Consider the following 19,329-nt stretch of genomic DNA (forward strand, 5'->3'; position numbering starts at 1 on the left):
ACAGTAGCCTCGCTTTTAAAACCCGAACGAATAGTTAAGGGAAAGCACGACATGTGATTTCTATCTCCATGATATGCACTCATCAGTCCTGGCTCAAGTGATGAAATGCGGTAGTTTACTGCTCCTCACCACCAAACGAAGACCTGAAGCAGAACCGGTCAGCCCAAGATAAATGTAATGACTTCTTATATCTGCAATACTGAAAAATGTTCGATCGCCTACAGTTTTCCTCCCACCTTCCCTTGTCGAACGCGTTGTCTGAGGCTGACCTTAAGAGACTCTCGGACTTCATTGCCCCCTGAAAGCCATGATGCGGTTTGTGTCTACAATAAGGAAGGCTCCCATGTCGCAAAGAATGGAATCCGTCCAACTCCCGATAGTGCATACAGCGACCACTTGAGTTAAGTAGTGCTGTCGATCCTAGCACTTGATGGCACTTATACTAAGAGTTCGGAGCACAACCCCGGCCGCAAGTCTGCAACTCAGTTAACACCAAAACAACCTCGGTGCTTCGGCCATAGTGGACGGCTAAGAGCAGCAGCACGCTATGCATTCTATGTAAGCAGTAGGCTTGAGATCGTAATGGATTGAATTCACGGTGCGAAACGTGATTTTCTTGCAGCTCGGGTAGAATACGATTCAAGACTGCTGGAATTCCTTCCTAGACCCGCCAAGCCTCCCTCAATAGGCCTCTTCCTTTGAGGGGTGTCGTGAGCAATCGGCAGATAGCTTGCCAGTCCTGATATATTCCATACCATCACACGACAGTCCGTCGCCACTTGGAAACAATGCCCGGCCCCGAACAGTGTTATGCCGTTGCTGGAGGCGCAAAATCTCCTATTAAGTGGCCGGAAAGTCTGCGTCCAACCTGTTTACTTGTCCAGAGCAGTGAGCAGAAATTGTGGATCCATTCTACATACGTCAGGGTGGCTGCGTTACAGGGGGACAGGATGCGTATATCCAGCCATAAAAGAGTTGAGCCTAAAGCGTTTCACTGCAACTTTAACCCTCACAGGGCACATGAGGTGAGCTGTGATCATTCCTGGGCGCATCGGATTGGCCCGTACAATCATGGAAGTGGCCGCTCGGGATAGGACTTGTTAAGACTACCCCTGGAAAAAGGAAGCGAAGGGAAAGGAAGGGAAGGGGGGTGTGGAAGAACCCTGACTTATGAGGCTCTGTGAGGCTCGGTGAGGCTCTATGAATTTCACTGCGATTTTAACCCTCACGAGGGAGATGAGGTGAGCTGTGATCATTCCTGGGCACATCGGATTGGCCCGTACAATCATGGAAGTGGCCACTCGGGATAGGACTTGTTAAGACTACCCCTGGAAAAAGGAAGGGGAGGGAAGGGAAGGAGGGGGGGAAGAACCCCGACTTTGCTCTGGGACCCCAAAAATTCACTGCAATTTTAACCCTCACGAGGGAGATGAGCTGGGCTGTGATCATTCCTGATAGTTGGATCCGATTGGCCAGCCAGCCAGCCAGAAGCAGCTGAACTGCGGCTGTCCCGCAACCTGGACGAACAGCGGATGAGGGAAAGGAGGACAGTCTCGTCTGCGATATGTGCAATGCACTCAGCCTTGTTACAAGTTATTAGACAGCGTAAGCTACATCTCACTACCAGGAGAAGACCCAGAGCAGAACCGGCCAACCCCGAGATGGATGGATGCAATGCTTTCTTATTCCGCAGTATCAAAACCTCTACCCACACACAAGCAGGCCACATTTATCCCTCCCTCTCTCTTTCTCTTTCTTCCTTTCTATGTTGGAGACTTTGCAATGTGATGAAAATGACCGGCCCAAAAACAGCAGCAGGGAAGAGGAAAAAAACAAAACATTATCCCGTCCTTCCCAATCAGCCGCCAGCCTCCCCCAATGAAAACTCCGATTTTTTTATGATTCTGAATGTGAATGCATCGATGCTGAAATCCGACTGGATGAGTTACAATGTGGCCGGTGCCGCCGCCCCCCAATGCTGCTTTCCTTCTTCCACGTGCCTGTTCCCGGTCCCTAGACGGGCGCGTGCGTGAACAAGAAACTACATGACCAGGTTAGCAAATAATGTTCGTTACTTGTATAACAGAGGCAGATGACACGAAGAAGCGGGTAAAAGTAAAAAAGAGGCACGTACCTAACACTCTCGCCGTTGTGCGTCCTTCGGATGGCCTCGGCGATGGTGGGCGAGACGTCGATGACGCGCAGCTTCTTGCACTGGTCCTGCTTGTCGCCGAGGGGCACCGTGTTGGTGACGACGATGCGGCTGAGGCAGCTGTTGTTGAGGATGTTGATGGCGTCGCCGCTGAGGATGCCGTGCGTGACGATGGCCACGACCTCCTTGGCGCCGTTGTCCTGCAGCACCTGGGCCGCCTTGGCCAGCGTGCCGCACGTGTCGGCCATGTCGTCCACCAGGATGGCCACCTTGTCCTTCACGTCGCCCACCAGCACCATGCGGCCCACGACGTTGGGGCGCGGGCGCTCCTTGTGGATCAGGGCGAAGCCGCGGTCCAGACGGTCGGCTATCGAGGTTGCTCTGATCAGGGGTCAGTACAGTCACTCATGGCGTATGATGAGAATCCTTTCGCAGCCGTGATATGGCTACGAGCCATCCATGTCAACTCACCTCTTGGCACCACCTGCGTCGGGACTGACAATGACGATGTCCTCATCGGTAAAGTTCTCTCTGATCCACCTCAGCACGCTGGGCTCGGCGTACAGGTTGTCGACGGGGACGTTGAAGAAGCCCTGGATCTGGCTGGCGTGCAGGTCCATGGTGATGACGTGGTTGCAGCCGGCCGTGACCAGCATGTTGGCCATGAGCTTGGCCGAGATGGGGGCTCTGCTCTTGTCCTTCTTGTCCTGGCGGGCGTAGGGGAAGTTGGGGATGACGGCCGTGATGCGGCGGGCGCTGGCGGTGCGGCAGGCGTGGATCATGATCAGCAGCTCCATGACGCCGTCGTTGATGTTGTTGGGCGCCGTGGACTGCAGGATGAAGACGTCCTCGTCTCGCACTGATTCACCGACGGTAACTGACGTCTCCTGGTTCGAGTAGTTCAAGGACATGGTCTTTGCGATCTCGATCCCGAGCCTAGAACAGAAGTGTTAACGCCATCTGCTCGCAATAGAACTGCCAGGACGGTGTCATTTTGTCCCATCCCTTCTCTGACTAGATTTCGATTTTGGCTCCTTGTGTGACCGAGCAGACCGAAGCCAGAGAGGCGGCTCTGCCTGTTGCACGTCCACCACAGGACCCCTTCCAGCCACCCTCGCAGCCATGCTTGCGTCGCGCATAAAGACATATGTGTCCAGGGCAGATAGATAGATGGGTAGACCTACCGATCGGCCACGGCCTTGGCCAGGCTCGGATGGCTGTTGCCCGAGAGCAGCTTGATCTCATTTGCCATGTCGCCCATGTTGACCACACAAGAAGGAGCCGCGAGACTCGTTTGAGGGGATCCTGTGCTCGAGCAGAATTCTCCTGCCTCCTGTCACACTGCAGCAACGCCTGAGTCTTGTGTCTCCGCGGTCGTGCGGAGGCGAGAGCGGTGCGATGCGATTCGGTAAGACGGGGGACGGATGGCTGTCCTGTCCAATCGGCGCGGCGGCTTATCGGGGCCTTCGTAGGAGGGTTGTATGGGTGGTATGGCAAGGGCGAGAAGAGATCGGCCTGGTCTGCTTCTCAGTGTATCTTTGGTGTGACTGAGTCGATGTATGCCAGGCAGGTCGTCAGGCAGGTCGTCAGGCCTTCTCTGGAGGGGCAGATATACAGCGCAATGACCAAGAGGGTGGATATTGTCGGGACTGCCTGGGGCAAGCGGCGTCGTTTCGTTCTCGGTTTGCACCTGTTCCGTTCCTGCTCGCTCGGGAAATCTCTCGTAGACGTAGAGTCACGGACGGGGACAAACTCAATCTGCGTCCAGCATGTGACGAGACCAAAGACCCTGGGTTTCGCGGAGCTGCAAGCTTTGCCTTGCCTTGCCTTGCCTTGCCTTGTCTTGGGTGCTGGCTGGCCGCGCGAAGAAAACCGTTCAGTTTCTGCTGCAAACCTTCTTTGGCTGTGGAGAAAGTGGGCCCAATGGCACTTTTTTGCTGCCGATTCGGAGCAATTCCGCCCTAGCTGACCCTTTGCCTGCAGGGGATTCGCGGGGTATTGGCATCCATGACCCTGAGCAGCTGGGTACAGCACCACCTCAGCCCGCATATTGAAACTCGAGCAGAGACATATGCGACCTGAGCCCATTGGTCGATTGATTGATTGATTGATCGATCACTCTTCGGCAGATACACATACTCAAGGCACCTCGTAGCGGAAAACACAACATGTCCGTGTGAACTCATCGGCCTTTATTGACTGACCATCGTACATCTATCTGCACGCTCGAGTTCCTAATCTACAACTGCAGACTTGAGGGGGTTCCAGCGACGCGGGCCCCAGACGACGGGACTTGCACCGGACGGCCTGCACTCCGCCAATGCAGCCACCGACGCCGAGGCAGCCTTGTGCTGTGGGAAGACAGCCAGGTGCCACCCACCCCTTCTTCCAAGCCTCGAATTACAAACCAAGAATGCCAATTCCTAAATCAAGTACCATAATGTGGCAAAACGCGTGAAGCAGAAAATACCATGCCATGCCATGCCATGCCATGCCACGCCAAGTTATGTCTGCCTCCTTTCGCCTCTGTATCGTATCCCCTTTCCCGGTGCTATGTTGGTACAAAGAACCAATACATCGTCATCGTCGTAAGAGTGGATCTGCTTAAGCAAAACCAAAGTAGTCGCTTCCGGCAGTGATGGCCTTCAGGAGCTGCGCACGTAGGATATCATAGCTCTCATACTCGGGGAGGTCGAGCTCTGCGGCAGGGGTTAGTTCCATGCGGTGCAACAATGAAAAACAGACAGAGGTTGACTTACGGTTGAAGCATGTGTGCGAGCTGGGCAGACGATCCTTGTTGCCGTAGTCCCGATGGATATTGAAGCGGTTGATGCCGTTCATACCCTCCAGCTCCTTGAACCCGTTGAGGGGAACCTTGCTGGTGCCAGTGACAAACTGAAGAAGCTTGGCGAGCTCTTCCTTGTCAAACGAGCGCAGGGCTCGCCAGAACCACTGGATCTGTTGGCTCGAAGGCGTGTAGTTCTGGTACTCGGTGTTGCTCTTCCAGTCATCGACGTCAATGTCCGGCAGACCCGAGATGAGCAACTCGAGCTCCTGCTCGTTAAAGATCGAGACCAGTTCGGCGGGAATGATCTCGTGGAAACCTGTGCATCTGTTAGCATTTGCGTTGTACCTAGTAGCGCGGCAGAACAACTTACCCTTCAAGAAGTGCTCCATCTGCTCCTTGACCGACGACAGCAGCTTGTGCTCCACAACCAGACGAACGTAGTCCTGCTTGTTCTCCTCAGTGACTGGGATGTTGCGGCCGTTCTCGCAAAGATCCTCGATCTTGGTCACGCCGAACTCGTCAGTCTCAACCGAGAATGTTTCAGTGATAATATCAGTGATGTCGTTCTCCAGCATCCAGACGAGGGACTTGTAGTAGTCGGGGTCGAATGATTCCATGTCCTTCACCGAGACTTGCTTGCCAAGGATGCGCTTGTACACTGCACGGCTGAAGTAACAGTCCAGGACACGCCCTTCATACAAAGCCTTGCCAATGACTCGGCCGATGAACTTGAAGAACATCAAGTGCTCATCGTTGATACCGCTAAGCTTGTTGGGGTGGAAGGTTGTGCGGTCACTAGACACTGGAACGAACAACGCGTAGTTGGGGTCGAACATCTGGCGAGAGAGAACTTGGAACCACTCTCGCGTTACACCACCGGCGTCGACGCCTTCCTCGCCATGGAATCGGATGTTGAGCTTGCCAAATTTCATCTCATCGCCGCTCTTGAAGTACAGCGACTTGAAAGAGTCGTGGAAGACCTGGTCGCGACGCACAGACAGCTGCAGCGAGGGGAAAGTACGTCCATCTCGGATTTGGTTTCTGTTGTGGACGCTGCGGTTGAACCAGTTGCGCTTGTTGTCAAACTCAAGTACCTTGGGGTTCTTGACAAGATTCTGGAAGGTGCCCTTCATGAGAGATGGGTTATTTCGCACGAGTTCGTTGAGGATACGACGGTGCTCTTCCGTGAATGAGAGGAATCGGTTAGTCATGGGCGACTCTGGTGCCGGGCTAGAAAGAACCGTTTCCTTGAGTTGAGACGATGAGAGATCCGGGTTTGCACTGTCCTTGCACACCACCATGAGGGCTTCGATGAGAGGCAGCAAGATCGTGGCCACATTGATGAGACTCTCGCGCTGCCGGATAGCGCTGAGGCACGAGCTGAGTCTGTCCCACATGGCGTGGAACGTGGTGTTGCGATAAAGCGTAGCCAACAGGTCTGCTTTCTTAGCCTCGTTGCTGGACTCGGACTCTTGTGTAGACAAGGGCTTCTTTTGCGTGAAGAGGTGGTCCAATGCTGTCAGCACACGCAGAAGCTTGTTCTGATCCGCGGCACCGGGAGAAAACTTGGCCAATGCGACTCCCTGGATTTCAGTGCCAGTGGAAGCCTTCTCGATGTGCGGCAGAAGTTCATCAAGGTGGTGGACAATCTTCTCGCTCAAGAGACGAGACTGGCGGGCCAGCTCTTCGCCAAACGTATCCATGGCGTTGGGGATGACCGAGAGATTCTTGATGGCAGACAGCGTCTCCTTGAATGTCTTGGAACTGCATTCGCGTGCGACGAAGATATTGATAATCTTGGTCAAGTTGTGAGTAGGGATCTGCGGAGGCACATATGTCTTAACCCGCTTCTGGATGAACTCTCTCCTGTCCTTTGCTTTTGCGAGCGCCTCAGCTGGATTTGCCTTGGATGAGCCTTCTGTAGTGTTGGCGGCATCGCTGGTGATACTGGGGTCTTGCTGTGTTTCCGCGGCAGCAATGGCTTCAGTGGCGGCACCTTGCTCATTGGATGGACCCTCAGAGGCCGCACTATTCGCAACCGCCGTCTCAAGCTCTTCGATCTCCTTGTCGAGTTTCTTGATCGTCTCGTCCGCCTCCTTGAGCTTGCGATCTAGTGCAAGGAGAGGCAATGTAACTCGGCTCAGCAGCTGAGAAAGGCTGTCCATGATAGTCGAGCTTTCAATGACCAGATCGCGGTCCAGCAGCGCCAATAAGGAGTTGATGGCGTACTTGTGTGTCTTCAAGTCGGGACCCTTGCCTTTGCCCTTGCGGCTTAGACTGCGTTTCAGGGTTGAGCCAACAATATCGTGCTCAGTCAAGAAAAGTCCAGGTACGTGGACATCCTCGTCAGCAAGGAAGCATAGCAGATCCAAGCATTGTTGAACAATAAGGACAGGTGACGTCTCGGCACTGGTGTGGACATGACTGCTGTGGCCGATGTTCGTGAGAGAGCGCTTCATCGACTGCGGAGTTTTGCCGTCCTTCTCCCTTTGTTGCTTGGCCTTGATGGAAAGAGAAGCAAAGCTGCGCTCAACAGCCTCGACGTCTGTCGTGCCATCCTGCAGGATCTGGAGGAGAGTGCTGATAACCTCGAGCCTTGTTTGCTTGTTCTCGCAAACATCTTTAATGACGTGCTTCAGCGGGTTCTCCATCGATCCGCTCTTGACGTTGATGAACATAAGTCGAAGCAACGTGGCAACACCTGATTTATCCAGCATCTGGACAATGGTCCTCCGTTGAGGTTTATCCGCGACATTGCCGCTGCCGCCAGGTTGGGCAGGATCTGGAACGCGGCCGGCGCCAAGGTCGTCTCTGACGCGATGGACGACAGCCGGGTGGTTGCGGACTAGGCGTCTGGCTTCAGCAGCCATCTCCGGGGGTAGTGAGTCCATGAGGTCTGCTCCTTGATCCATAAGTACCTGTTCACGAAGCGCAGGTGGAAAGGTCATCAATATACTGGCAGTGTCCATTTCCTGAGCCTCAGCCTCTTGGCCTGCTGTGGCGGCTTGGCGACGTTGCTCCTCTCGGTCACGCCGACGCTGTTCTGCCCGCTCCTGCTGGACGATTTCTTGTCGGATGTCATCTGGGAGAGCGTCTAGGAACTCCTGGAAAACCTCGGTCTGCTCACCAGTGCGACGAGGCGCCTCACGGGCCTGTGACCGGCGCTGAGTTACGGCCTGGGCAATGACTTCCTCTCGGAATTCTTCAGGCAATGCCTCAAGGTATTCGGCATCAATACCGAGATCTGTAACGTCAACTTCTTCGCCTCTGATGATAGTCATGACGCGGGGTTGGTTGGAAGCCGGCTCTTCTGTGTCATCTTCTTCGTCGTGCGTTTCAATGCCCTCCATGGCATCACTGTCTTCAAAGTCGATGTGACTCGACTCTTCGGTTGTCTGCGGAGACTCGGCAGCAGCTTGGGCAGCAGCTTCGGCGGCAACGGCTTCAGCACGTTCTCTCTCCTCAGCCTCAGCCTTCTCCCGAGCAGCCTTTTCTTCAGCCTCCTTTGCCTCTCTAGCCTTTCGCTCTTCCTCCTCGCGCTTCCTGCGTTCTTCTTCCTGCCTGCGCTTGAATTCTGCTTCCCTGGCCTTCTGCTCCTTCTCGCGTTGAATAGCGGGCGGGACAAGATGAGCAATAATTGCAGGCACAAGTCTCAAGGATTTCTCTCCATGAGTAGGGCCAAACACCATCTTGGTCTCTTCAAGCCATCGGATCATGGTCGATTCTGTCGAGAAAGCAGATGCCTGCGACGGATCTTGATTCTCCCTGCGGCTTTCAGGTGCGTGCTCCCGTGAGTGGGGAACCGGCAGAGAGATCTCCTGCATTTCACCGGTGGGACCGGGCGCACTAATATGGAACTGTAAAGCGTGACGACCCATTGTCGTAGGCAAAGATGTGATGAGGTCATTGAGGAGTGATAAGGGGCTACCTCCGTGGCCACCCAGCAGTCGAGCAAGGTTGTGATGTGGGCGTGGGGAAGAGTCCCTCCCTGTATCATTGGTACGTCGAAGGAGAGGGTTGAGCCCATCATCATTGTTACTAGGCCGGTCGCGTTGGCTGGGCCGCATGAAGTTTCGCATTTCTAGAGTTCTCAAGTTAGTTGGGACTGGTTCATGAGTTTGCGAGGTGAATTGCCTAGAAGGGGAGAGAAAATAATTCGATCTTTGCCGGTTGCGCGAGAATCTAGAGACGCGAGTTGGCGGTTGCGGAATGGAACGCCTAGGAGCCTCAAAGACCGGCTCCATGTTGCTGTTGCTGGTGCCATCGGCAACTGCGTCCGCTAGAAGGTCGCCCAACACCCGGGGATCGTCGGGGGTTCGTCGAACTGTTGCCGGTGGCAAATACATACCACCAAGGTGCGAGAGAGGGTCTCGTGGGCCACCCATCATGAAAGGAACGGGAGGGAAGGGCCCTCTAAAGCCGTGTCGATGTCGGTGATGGTGTTGATGACCTCCAAGAACGTTACCACCATGATCGAATACAAGGGTATCCCAGCCCATACTAGGAAGACTGGCATGAGGGGGAGGGGCGTCGTCTTCAACGAGTGAGCCTGGGTTCCGAGCTGGAAAGCTAAAGGACATGGCATCCGCAAGTAACTCACCAAGGAAGCTATCAAAGGCGAAGTCATCCTCATCCATATCATCCTCGTCTTCCTCGTCATCTGAATCAGTTAGCAACGGACCAGACCATCAGTAGACAACACAGAAGAGACATACCGTCCTCATCATCATCCTCTGGGAAAGGGTTGACGTTGTTGATGTCGTCTCCGCCTTCGTAATCTTCATCTTCTTCAATAGCGCGCATGAGATTACCGAAGCGGCCAATATCTGGCACGTCGTCCAAACCATGCATATGGGCTTCCTCGAGGTCCTGTGCTTCAGCTTCATAGTCAATCTCTTCATCATCTTCATCATCTTCTTCACCTTCGTCTTCATCAGTTTCAGATTCCCATCCGGAAGCGCCATCATCCTCGACGGGGTTACCCTCATCGTCGATGATCTCGATGCGGTCTTCGATGTCGTCCATTTCGTCGGAACCGATGTCGTCGTCATCATCACTGATGTCTTCATCGTCTTCGTCCATGTCGTCGTCATCGTCGTCGTCGTCTTCCATCGTTACTTCAACAACTCCGAGATCTCCGGGCAAGCCTTCAATGTGACCCATGCCCTCGACTTCTTCATCGTCCTCATCGCTGACGTCCTCTTCCCCATCATGGGAAACTTCTTCTTCGTACTCCATTTCATCGCCATACTCTTCGTCGTACATCTCTGCGTCGTCTGAATAACTTGTTAGCAACGGGATAGTGACCGAGGGAGGAAACGTACCGTCTTCGGACCCATCGGAGTAGTCATCCTCAGGGTCGCGACCTGGTTCGAGCATGCCGAGTGCAGAATTGCGATATAGATCTGGAGTTTCTTCTCTGTCGTCTTCCATGTCTGAAAGCGATGTGGCGGAAGCTATGTCATCTTCCACTTGCTCCAGGGTTGAAGCAGCTGGGAGAATATTGGCGTTGCTCAGATGAATCGCAGTGCTAGTTAGAACGCGTAGCACTTTGAGGATCTGTTTGATGGTCTTCTTGACTGGCGGGAAGGCCAAATCGATATCGGCAATTGAGGAGGTGAGCGCTCCCAAGTAACCTTTCTCGTACATGAGACGCCTGATCTGTGCGTAAGAACGCTCCGGCGACGAGTCTTGCGGCCTTGTCGATGGCATGTCTTTGTTCATATCGGCGCCCATGATCTGATGCATAGCTTCAGATAGGGCAAGCATTCTGCCATAACGAACATCAAAAGCCTCATGTGAAGTAGAAGCATCCTTGTAGGCTTTCAGAATCGTATCCAGGACGAATCTTCGCACGAAGAGAAGATCAGGCTCTTCGTCATAGTCATATTTCTCGCGGGTACGGTCAGTAGGCCGCTCGTTGGTCTTTCCCATCAAGGCAATCAAGACAGCTTGGGCTTGCGATGCTGTAGCAGCCCTCTTCTTGTCAACAAGAGAATCTGAAGGCCCGTCAAGGGGACGGCCACACAAGAGATCCGTCAGCAGATAGTTCAGCACGCTGGCCCGGGGTTTGATTGGTGTGTTTGTCTGCAGCGGCGCGCTTCTCTTGAAGTTGATAAATTCAACTTTGGTCTGATTGTAACTTTGGAGAAGCTCAACCAGGCAACGAAGGATGAAGCAGCGATATATGAATATCGGGTGCTCCTCGGACTTGAAAACCGGCTTGACTTTCTTATCTTTGTCTGAAGGACGGTTCTCAGCGGTATCGCCCTGACCGCCAGAGTTGGCCGAGCCAGACTCAGATGTGTCTTTGACATCTTTCTGCCCCTGCGTCTGTTCCTTATCATCCACTTCTCTGTAGTTCAGTAGCTCGCACAACAGGAAGTGGATGACGCCGTCCGGGTTCTCAAGAATAGGTCGCTTGGTATCTTGCAAGAGTAACTTTGATGCGTCAGTCGAGTGCTTGTCCTCACCCTCGGTTGATGGCTTGATGTCTTGAATGGACAAGTCCTCAGTCGCTCGGACGGTTGGTGCCACGTCGTCTTTTGGAGCTTCGATTCTCTGCTCCTTGATAACCACGGTTTGTCTATGTGAAGACCCGTTCTCTCCAGCAGTCCAACGAGAAAGGCGAATCATTTCGTTGGACACGTCGACAAATAGACGCGAATCCCGCAGTGCCAGATGGGAGAGCTGTCTAGTATAGCCAGCTAGATCGATAGGACGCTGGTTACGAGTGTTATCAAACAGGAAGCGGATCTCGCTTCTCATCAACTGCTTGATGATGCCTTCGTCCTCAATGATATGGCGCAAAATGGTCAACACGTATGAAGATATACGAGTCTCACTCAGACGCGCAGAGCCACTCCCAGAGAGCTGCTTGGTCATCACGAAAAGGCGCTGCAGGTTCTTCTTGTCCCCAATCACGCGTGCCGTGGGCCTATCTCGCGTCAAAATGACGATTATTCGGAGCACAGATACGGCGAGAGACTCCGCCTTTCCAACCTTGGGCAGTATCTCCAGGATGGACTCCATGAGCACTTGTCTGTCATCTGCCTTCACACTTAAGTCTTTGGGTGCCCATTGCAGCGGCTCAATTGGGTCGTCCTCAGAGCTTGGAGCCTTCCATTTGACATCCGTAGGTTGTTCATCATCGCTCAAGAGAATCTCGAAGATGAGAAGAATATACGGTATCCATGAGGGAAGCTCGTCAGCCGGAGGTGAAGAAGGCTTCAAGAAATGCAAGAAGCCGGCGACATTCTCTTTCAGCGAGCTCAGTGTGGCGGAATAAAAGCCTCGGTTCTGAAGTAGAAGTGAGAGAAGGTGAGCATAAGCGGCGATGCTCTGCCCGTTAGGCCGGAGATCATCGTTGAAAGATAGAGAGATCAGTGCGTTCACGAGTGTCTCCCCAATCTCCTGCTTTGCGGAGTCATCCGTGGATGAACGTATGACGGCGGCATCGATCAGTTCCGAGATTGCGTAGCAAGTACTGGGATGTGCCCGAATCACGTCGATGCACCTATCAATGATATTGGTACGGAGCTGTTCACGAGCGACATCCAAGTCTTCCTTGGTCACGGCCAGCTGGTTCTGAGAAGTTGAGTCTCCTGTGGACGACGTGGCTTGAGGCAAGCTTGTCGAGGAAGCTGTGGCACCATTGGCATCGTGAGGTGCAGCAGGTAAGCCCGCGGCACTCAACTCTGCACCTGAGACAAAGCCGGCCGCCTCTCTGAACTCGCCAAGGATCTCTTCCTCCAAAAGCCCAGCAGGAATATCGGCTGGCAAGTCAACGTCCATCATTGGTTGGTCACCCGAAGGTGCGAGATCAGGCAAGGCATTGCCAGAATCGGTAGATGCACTGGGTGGTTCCTCGAGGTCATCACTTGGCGCGTCGAACTCAGGAATTGGGTTTGAACTGCCAGCAATCCCTGTTCTGTGCGCTCTGCAGTAGTCGCCGGCTGGTGCGGGAGATCCATTGGCTCTGTAAACTGCTTCTCTCGCCAAAGCTTCATCGAACCCGTTTTCTTTCAGTTGTGCTACGGTTGAGGAGACGATCAACCAGCTAAACTTCACTGGTTCTTGCTTCAACAGCCCTGGCGGAGGGTTCTTATCAGATCGCTTGTACGCGCCGGACTCCTGATCGGCAGCGGATATCAGTTTGAGAATATCGATAATTTTAGTCATGGCCTCAGCCGAGACTTTCTCGGCCAGGGGAGATTCCCAAAGTTCACGCACTACCGGGAGCATGCTCATGCGAAGCTCTACGATCAAATTGGCCGCAATGTGAGTTTCTCCTGCACGAGACGTATTCCTGCTGAGGAAGCTGGTCTGTGCTACGGAATCGCTGATGACCTTCGCATTTGCGAGCAACGCGTAGAGGTCAAGAATTTTCTTCATGCCAATGAATGCCAGTTTTGACAGCGACTCGCCATCACCATCCTTGGGCTCTTTGCAACATTCATCGGAGAAAATTCGCAGCATCGAGTTGAGCTTGTCAAATCCACCCTTTTGCTTAAAGGCAACAAGAACAGAAGCGATGACATGGGAACCTTGCCGTTCGGATCGCCCACCATCAAATTTGCGGTCACACAATATCTCATACAAGGCATGTGTCATGGTGATGCAATGATAGAATTGCTTCACAGACCTTGGCTCAACCGGAACATCCAGCTGGTTGAATAACGTATCGGCCAGAGTATGAGCGAGCTTGACATGATGTGCTTTGACGTAAGCATCACGCTCGGGACTGTTGCCGCGCTCGCTACGACGAGAGAGCAAGGCTCTGCCGATCGTTGAGAGCAGAGGGAAGATCACTGGCAAGACACCGCGAAGGACAGTGCTGATGGTCTCGAAGTTCCGATACCGAGAGGTTTTCCGCTCCGATGACGATGCCGATCCCGACCTGACGGGCAGGGAAAGGCCTGATGGGGAAAGAATAGCTGCAAGAATTGTCTCGTCGTCATTGCCAAGGTTTGGAGGTTCCACTGTTGGCCCGTTGGCAGCTTGTCCAGGTTGCTCAGCAGGTCCAGACTGCCTCTTCGAGTGGTACCAGTTCTGAGGCACACTGTGCAAACTCATTTGTTCCTGGCATATGGCAGAGCGCAGTAAGGGACCGAGGGACGCGGTGAGCTGATTGAAGTAGTCGTAGATGTTGACTGGCGGGAAGGTCAAGGTTTGAGCTCTACTGGAGTACGGAAAGCAGGGAATTAGAGCCTTGCCCAAGGACTGGACGTTCAAAAGTGCTTTCACAATAGGCGTCCCATCTGCCAGTGTGCGTAGCTTGTCTGACGGCGTTTGGCTGATCACGACAGAATCACTACCAAGGAAAGGTGCGAAGTAGGCTTCCAAGTCAGAAGTCTTGGTCAACGACTCCAGAGCATCGATTGACTCTTGAGTTCTTCTGAGAAGAGATGGCATTCCAATAACTGGTGAGTACTCAACCAGTTGCGCGATAACATTATGCAGCACGCTCGCGGAGACTGATTCGCCGAAACGATGGGGTAGACTTGGCGACGTGCAAAGGTCTAGGAGGAGTTCGGTAAGACCTTTGTGGACTAAGGGCTGCTTCAGCTGCGCATTACCAAGATAATGGAACAAGAAGCTGCTAGCTGCAAAGATATACGGGAGAATTGACTTGTGCGGCGAAGCCGACTCGGGGTCAAGGCTGTCCTCTTGGATTGTGTGAGCATCCGCGTCAACAGCATCAACGTCCATCTCCTCAGAGGCATTTAGTGACTTCTCTTTGCCCTTGCCCGCAGTATCACCGCCGTCGCCGAGTAGATTGGAGTCTGCTGGGATCTCAGACCCCGACGAAGTCTTTACAACAAGCTTCGTACCCCAGTTGGCCTCCGCCGCCTTTACCTTGCCGAGATGGACGAGCCTAGCAACCATGTCAAGCACAGCGTTGGTTATGGCAGGGCGGAGGGCCGGATGATGACGGGCGAGCTCGTCAAAGTGAGTGCCCAAGTTGACTGCGAGCTCAGTATCTATCGATGCCATGACCCGCACGTGATCAGGGCTCTCGAAGATCTCGAAGAAACTCTCGAAGGCTCGCGAAGAGGCAACCATCGTCATGCCCTGGTTGTTGAGCGAGATCGCATTGAGCACGGTGGGAACGACATTGATAGCTTCAGGAGACGGGCGGATACCGCAGGCTAACTGGCCAGGGCGAGGGGTTTCAAGCATCTCCTGAGTGGGTGGGTGCGGCCGGTCATCAGCTTCGATAGGTGAAATCGGGGAGCTGTCGCCATTCTCGTTACCGCCAGAATTGCTGGCTGATGTGGGGTGCTGCTCCGTCTTGATCTGGCGGCCTGTTATAGACTCGAGGAAACTCTGTACTAGGCCAGCTTCCGAGATGGCAGCGAAACTAGTAGGGTCATTGTTGAGGAAATCGCTGAGGATTGATACAGTGCTAGTCCACACGAGAGATCCGAAGAGGTTGCCGTTCACAGTGATTTCTCGCAGACTACGCAAAAGCGCAGACTTGTCAACCAGGTTTCTCAGTAGGCGGTCCGTATTGCCTCCATAGGCAAAGGCGTTGGTCATCAAGTGATGGATGAACTTGAGAAGCCACTTAAGATTCTGCTGTTGGTAGAAGGGGATCTCGTAGTCTACCACAAGCGAGCGATAACTAGGTGGAGTGCCCTGCTGGTCGGCGACGAGTTTACGGGCCAAGTCGACCTCGTGTGTGATGAGATCTGTTATGGCATCGAGACCCTCGGCGCTGACGATTGTCATTGATGACGAGTGAACGCTGTAGATGAGGTTGTCCAGGAATGACAGCAATGTTGCATGTGTGCGCTCCGCAACGTTTGAACGGATGGTTAGAATCTCAACCATGATGTCCAGCAGGCCTGCAGAAATGATCTCAGGGGTGGTGCGAGCGGAGTTGTTGGTCATTGCCATTGTGATGTGCAGAGTGAGAGAGAAAAGATTATCCCGCCACTCGTCGGCTTCTGTGTACTGCTCCCCAGAATCATCTTGCTTCATCTCGGCCACTGCCTTCCGGATGACATAGAGCAGGACACCATGGTTCACCGTGGCATTGAGGGCTGAGAAAATATCGGGAAGTCGCGTATGGAAACTTGTCATGGCTTCCAGCAACGAGAGTGCTATCGATTGTAAATCCATTGGAGCATCGCTAGAACCATCCGCAGAAGGGTGGATGAGCTCAGCGAGCTGGTAGATCAGCTGGAACCGACGGGGCTCGTCATTATCCTGCTTCAGTACCCTCTCGATGAAGGCACTCTCGGTATGAATGTAAGCCAGGTTCTCAATGGCCAGCAGCCGGGCTTTTAGGGCGTCTTGGCGAGACTCGGCGGATCCCGTCAGTGCCTTCGCTATACGCAACCGGTTCAGGAAATCGTAAGTGGCTGCTTTGGGGAGGTCAGAAGGTGCCCGCTCCAGCAGTTTATTGACAGGTGTGCCGAGGATTGTTGATTGAGGGACTTCTACTGATCGCTGGCCAGCCGTCACCGTGTCGCCATTCCCGAAGGCTGGAGACCGAAAACTAGGGGAGGGGCTATCTTCCGAAGCGGCCTGTCTCGAGGAGCGTGGTGTCGACTGTGGGATGTTGGCAGTATTGCTACGGCGCAAGGGTGTAGGGGTGGACGGCGTCGAGGACTGGGCAGGGCGCTCCGGGGGCGGCTGCTTTTCGGACGGCTCTGGGGCGCCCGAGGTGGGATAGTATGACAAACGCACGTCACCCCAACCACTCCAGCGAGCGTCGGACTCATCCGGGGAAGATGGCTTCGCGATAGCACAGAGGTCATTGGCGTACATGGAGGCCGCGTTCTTGTTGGCGTGAGACTTGCCTTTGCTGGCAGATGCCGTGGGAGTGGACAACGGCAGCGGCTCTGAGGGTCTGACAATGGGAGTCTTGGCGAACGGTTGCGCGAGCTGCTGGACTCTGTCGAGATCGATGTTGTAGTGGTTTGACAGAAGAGCAGCCGAGATTGGGCGGCTGGTGCCACTCATACGCTTGACGGAAGCCTGATAGCGCTTTGCCAGCTCAACTCCGACTCGCAGCGTAGCGCAGATGACAGCAAAATCGGTGCTGTTGAGTAGGTCATTCAAATGCGAGCTGCTGGCATAGATGCTGCGGTTTCCACAGTGATTCAGCAGCATCTTGGTGAAGTTGAGAATGGCCACCACAAGCGCTACGTCACCATCCTCTCCATAGCCCAGCTCCGAGAGCCTCGCCTTGTCCCATTGTTGGTTGCCGCCTGCGCTCGTCGAATCGGTGCTGAGCAAGACGTCGCAGCCGAACTGTCGCATTTGGGGGCCATCACTGAGTTTGTAGGTCGAACAGAAATTCTCCAATACGGAGTCGAATCTGTTGAGCAGCGAAATCCAGTGATAGAGGTCGCCTCTCGGGAAGGGCCATCGGGTAGGGAAGGTGGCGAGAAACTTGGGAAGAAGAGGTAAAGGCGTCGAGGACGCAGTCTGGACAAACTCTTGGAGCCAAGGTGTCTGTTGAGGAGCAGGTCAGCAACGTGGGTTTCACGGTAGAGAGGTTAGGCTGCATCTTTGATGAACAAGCTTACCAGAGACTCCTTGTGCTTGGTCTGAAGCGTCTTCGTTATCTTCCCCATGGTGAAGGTCGGGGCGGCAGGGCCGCGAAGAAATGAACGAGCTCCCCCTCCACTGCCAACGGTCGAACCGCTGTTGTTGGCGACAACTTGACCCCTCGCGATGGAGCGTCCCGGTTAGGTGGACAGCTCCTCTGCAGAAAGGAAGACGCAACGCGGGGTGTGTGGGATGTGGCCGAGGTCGCAGTCTGTCGGAAGACTCTGGAGCCTCGTCGTCGGGGGTCAGCCTCGTGGGGATGGGCTGATGTAGGAAAGATGGCGGTCGCAGTCACGCCAAGGGTCGGCCGGGAATTATCTCGCGGGCAAGCAGGGTGTGGTGAAAAAAAGGACCCAGCGTGAGTGAGGATGAGAAAATCCCGGATGACGGAAGGATGGGTCGGAGGTTGGGTGGTTGAGAAACCGGTTCCGGTGCGGCCAGTATGTACAGCAGCAGGTCGAAGCTTCAGAGGTCCTGAGGAAGGCAGGTGTGCAGGTTGCCAGTCCTCCGGAGTCCCAAGATGCTACGCCGCAGCGGTGAGAGCCCGGAAAAAGAGAGAGAAAACAAACTCGAGGCTCGAGGCTCGGATGGGCCTGAGGATGGTCAGGCGAGCCGGGCGGTACGGAATCGGGGGGCAGGGTGGTGGTTTGCTGATGGGGGTGGTGGACGGGATCAGTGACGAGAAGGAGCTTCAAAAGTTCAAATCGCGGGATCTGAGGTCACAGTTCTTCGGAAGCGCAGGCGTAGCGTAGCGTCCCACTGGTAGCGTCAGTGCGGGACTGGCTGGCCTGGCGGCAGGTAACTAGGTAACTAGGTCACTAGGTCGCTAGGTCACTAGGTCACTATTAAGCCAGCCCAGCCAAGGCAAGGCAAGGCAAGGCAAGGGTGCGACGACCGTGACTGACTCCAGCCTGCGTAATGGAGCTTTGGCCGACCCAGGCCCAGTGCAGTCTACTATTGCTCCATAAAGGTAACCCAGGGTGTCTGTGGCGCCAAAACGACGTCAAATAAGAGGAAAATGGGCAGTTCGGCGACCCCACATCAGGCAATCAACCTGGAAACTGCCAACTGCCTGCGCAACCTGAATACTTAGAGAATTGGCCTAGGTGAATCTATGTAGGCCGGGGGAGCAGCCCGTTTGGAGCAGAAATCAGTTTACAAACGCCAACTATGGGCTTCAATCACGAAATCCGCCTCGTCATGAATCTGAAGGACTCAGGTAGGGCTGTGGTGGTCGTGTACCTACAACCAACCAGTCAGCACTTCCCAGGCCCCGGGCCCGGCAGTTTAGCACCTGGTCGCCAATCAACCAAACGCGCGCTTGCTTGCCTTGCGCCGTGAATGAATTAGGTTGCAAGGTGAATGGCAGACACAAACTATGTCAACCCCACCAACGATGAACTGTCCACCACCACCCTCGCAACACTTCATCACAGTCAGGTTGAAACGAGCACATGGGGCTCCCCGAAGAAAAGGAAGTTCAGGTCAAGCAGCCCAAATAGTACCCTTTCCGCCAGAGACTTCCAAAAGACATATCGTTATTGGTACTGGTCTTAGGTAGCACCAGACGCGTGGCATACAATACTTCCACTACTGCGAGTAGCTCTGCCCGACATCTACCTTGGCATCTCAGCCCAAGAGAACCTCACAGTCAAACGTGTTCACCTGCATGGAATCGGTCTTGAGCGGGTACTGGTAGCAAAAGAAGGGAAATCGTGCAATACTCGTCATAGAACATTTGGAGCCTGTGCTTAGAGAGACAAACACATGCCATTAGGCTTCCGCAAACCCGCCATATGTTCCTATTTCGATCTACCCGTCGTGA

At 54.1% G+C, this 19,329-nt stretch overlaps 2 protein-coding genes across 2 annotated transcripts; both read right to left on the reverse strand.

Annotated features, from left to right (window-relative positions):
- Positions 1–2,013: 2,013 nt before the first annotated feature.
- Positions 2,014–3,413, reverse strand: JN550_005939 (uncharacterized protein; the record flags this gene model as incomplete). Its single annotated transcript, XM_049317621.1, has 4 exons — positions 2,014–2,041; positions 2,135–2,533; positions 2,624–3,088; positions 3,337–3,413. The coding sequence occupies 4 exons, from the start codon at positions 3,411–3,413 to the stop codon at positions 2,014–2,016; spliced, it is 969 nt and encodes a 322-aa protein (XP_049172182.1).
- Positions 3,414–4,756: 1,343 nt separating this feature from the next.
- Positions 4,757–17,530, reverse strand: JN550_005940 (uncharacterized protein; the record flags this gene model as incomplete). Its single annotated transcript, XM_049317623.1, has 7 exons — positions 4,757–4,851; positions 4,912–5,256; positions 5,311–9,548; positions 9,622–9,938; positions 10,059–10,216; positions 10,265–17,408; positions 17,483–17,530. 7 exons carry the CDS (start codon positions 17,528–17,530, stop codon positions 4,757–4,759), a joined length of 12,345 nt encoding a protein of 4,114 aa, XP_049172183.1.
- Between the last annotated feature and the right edge of the window lie 1,799 nt (positions 17,531–19,329).

The sequence above is a fragment of the Neoarthrinium moseri genome, assembly GCF_022829205.1.
Source record: "Neoarthrinium moseri strain CBS 164.80 chromosome Unknown scaffold19_Wmoseri_CBS_16480, whole genome shotgun sequence".
NCBI lineage: Eukaryota > Fungi > Ascomycota > Sordariomycetes > Amphisphaeriales > Apiosporaceae > Neoarthrinium > Neoarthrinium moseri.